Source organism: Pelmatolapia mariae, linkage group LG7, assembly GCF_036321145.2.
Source record: "Pelmatolapia mariae isolate MD_Pm_ZW linkage group LG7, Pm_UMD_F_2, whole genome shotgun sequence".
Taxonomy (NCBI): domain Eukaryota; kingdom Metazoa; phylum Chordata; class Actinopteri; order Cichliformes; family Cichlidae; genus Pelmatolapia; species Pelmatolapia mariae.
In genome coordinates, this window is record NC_086233.1 from 37,378,037 (window position 1) to 37,379,941 (window position 1,905).

The 1,905-nt window shown below is 45.8% G+C and overlaps 1 protein-coding gene across 1 annotated transcript; it reads right to left on the reverse strand.

Annotated features, from left to right (window-relative positions):
* Positions 1 to 687: 687 nt before the first annotated feature.
* Positions 688 to 1,531, reverse strand: rnf224 (ring finger protein 224). The gene is made up of 2 exons (XM_063480311.1): positions 1,295 to 1,531; positions 688 to 987 (listed from the first exon to the last, which is right to left on the reverse strand). Exons 1-2 carry the CDS (start codon positions 1,529 to 1,531, stop codon positions 688 to 690), a joined length of 537 nt encoding a protein of 178 aa, XP_063336381.1.
* Positions 1,532 to 1,905: the final 374 nt, after the last annotated feature.

Below are 1,905 nucleotides of genomic sequence, written 5' to 3' on the forward strand. Positions count from 1 at the left end.
ACTGTAACAGGTGATTTCCAGCCTTAAACATAAGGTTTAAGGAGCTCTTCATGCACCAACTTGCATCAGTAAACTTTTACATCCATAGGTACCCAGGATGTCCCTGAGGTCATCTAATCAGGGCCTACTGGCTGTGCATCATACAAGGCTGAGTCAGAGCTTTTGCAATAGTGGCCCCCAGACTCTGGAACGCTCTCCCCCTGAGGTTCAGATCTGTAGACTCAAAGTCACTTTTAAAACACAGCTAAAAAGTCATTTCTTAGGTTTGTGTTTCTGGTCAACTCTTTTTCATGTTCTGGCATTTTGTTGTGAAGCACTTTATGATATTCATCTTAAAAGGTGTTATAGAAATAAAAATGTTCTTAATTTTACTTATCATAACAAAATATAATCCATTTTTATTTATGTGTGGGTTTTTTTTTTTTTAAACCATGGTGTGACTAAAATACTACAGTCTGAGCTCAGAAGCGTCACTCTTTGTCAGTGTAACATTACAGGTGTGCAGACTGGTAACACCCAGCTGTTACCTAGTTACCATGGTAATTAAATTATCTTTATTTCTTGTTTACCTCTTCACTGGAAATGGTCAAAATATCCTGGTTAAATTGCATTAAGGAGGAACTCAGGGACCAATAAAGAGTGAACTAAACTTCCATCATTGAGCCCTTCTAGCCCCACCCATTGTTGTTAGCCCCGCCCTGGGCAACAGAACCAGCAGCACAACCAATAGGAAAGTGGTGGACAGCAGTTGCCATAGTGATGGAAGCGGGGCTCAGCCAGCCCTCCGTGCGACCAACTATCATCCACAGCCTCCTTCCCCAGCCACAGCTTCCTGTCCTGGGCTGCGTCTGCTGCTGACAGGCCCTCTCTGCGACTGGAGGTACAGGCCTTCACTCCCAGGAAGGTGGCCAGGTCCAGGTCCAGAGCTGCGGCGCCTCCTCTGGGTGAAGGCGTGTTCTGTCGGCACTGAGGACACGGGATCCACACCTGTGGAGCACAGGGGAGTGACTACAGACACACAACTTCTGTACCTGATCCCTCACCTTTAGGTCTGTCTGATTAACCCCTCATCTGTGATTTGGCAGAGGGGACTGACCACTAATCAAAAAGTTATAAACACTGCCCTACCCTAACTGCTCACCCCTGGCCTCTCAGGTGTGTCTGACATCACCCGTGGACACAGCTCTAATTCAGTCTTTAACTGCTGCTGCTCACATTTGCATGCCTGTTACTCTTAATCCACGTCCTTCGCTTCTCACAGACTCAGATAAGTGTCTGTGATGTCATCAGTCACCTGTTCGTTGATGACTGTGTTCAGTCTCTTCAGACACGCCTGGCAGAAGGTGTGGCCACAGTGTAGTCGCCTAGGCAGCCGCTTTGCCAGGTCGTAGCTTCCAAAACACACAATGCACACCAGGTCCTGCCTCCTCAGTGACATCATTGTCTCCAAGGCAACAGAGGCTGGAGGAGGGGGAAGAGGCTGACAGGTGACTTCTTCCTCCTCATCTTCTTCTTTTCTGTCATCAGACATTTTGATCTGATTGGACGAGAAGAAAAGGCCATCCATATTAAACCAATCACAGAATCCACCTGAGCCTCAGAAACACCTGATTTACACCAAAACTTTAGTTTATTTAATGAAGTGTTTGATCTTTCACGTACCCTGGATGTTTTCTGATAACTCACTGGAAGAAGCTAACAGTGCATTCTGGGTACTTTAAAGTTTGAATCACTGTTATGCCCTCTGACCTCTGGTTGTTCCAGGTGTGCAACAACTTAACCGTATTCTGCTTGTGTTTTGTTGTCTGAGATGTGTCCATGATGATGAAGTGTTAGTGTTTAGTTACAATTATCTGTCATGGCCCTAGGTATAGGACCCAGGGTTTATATGTTTTCTGATTTCTG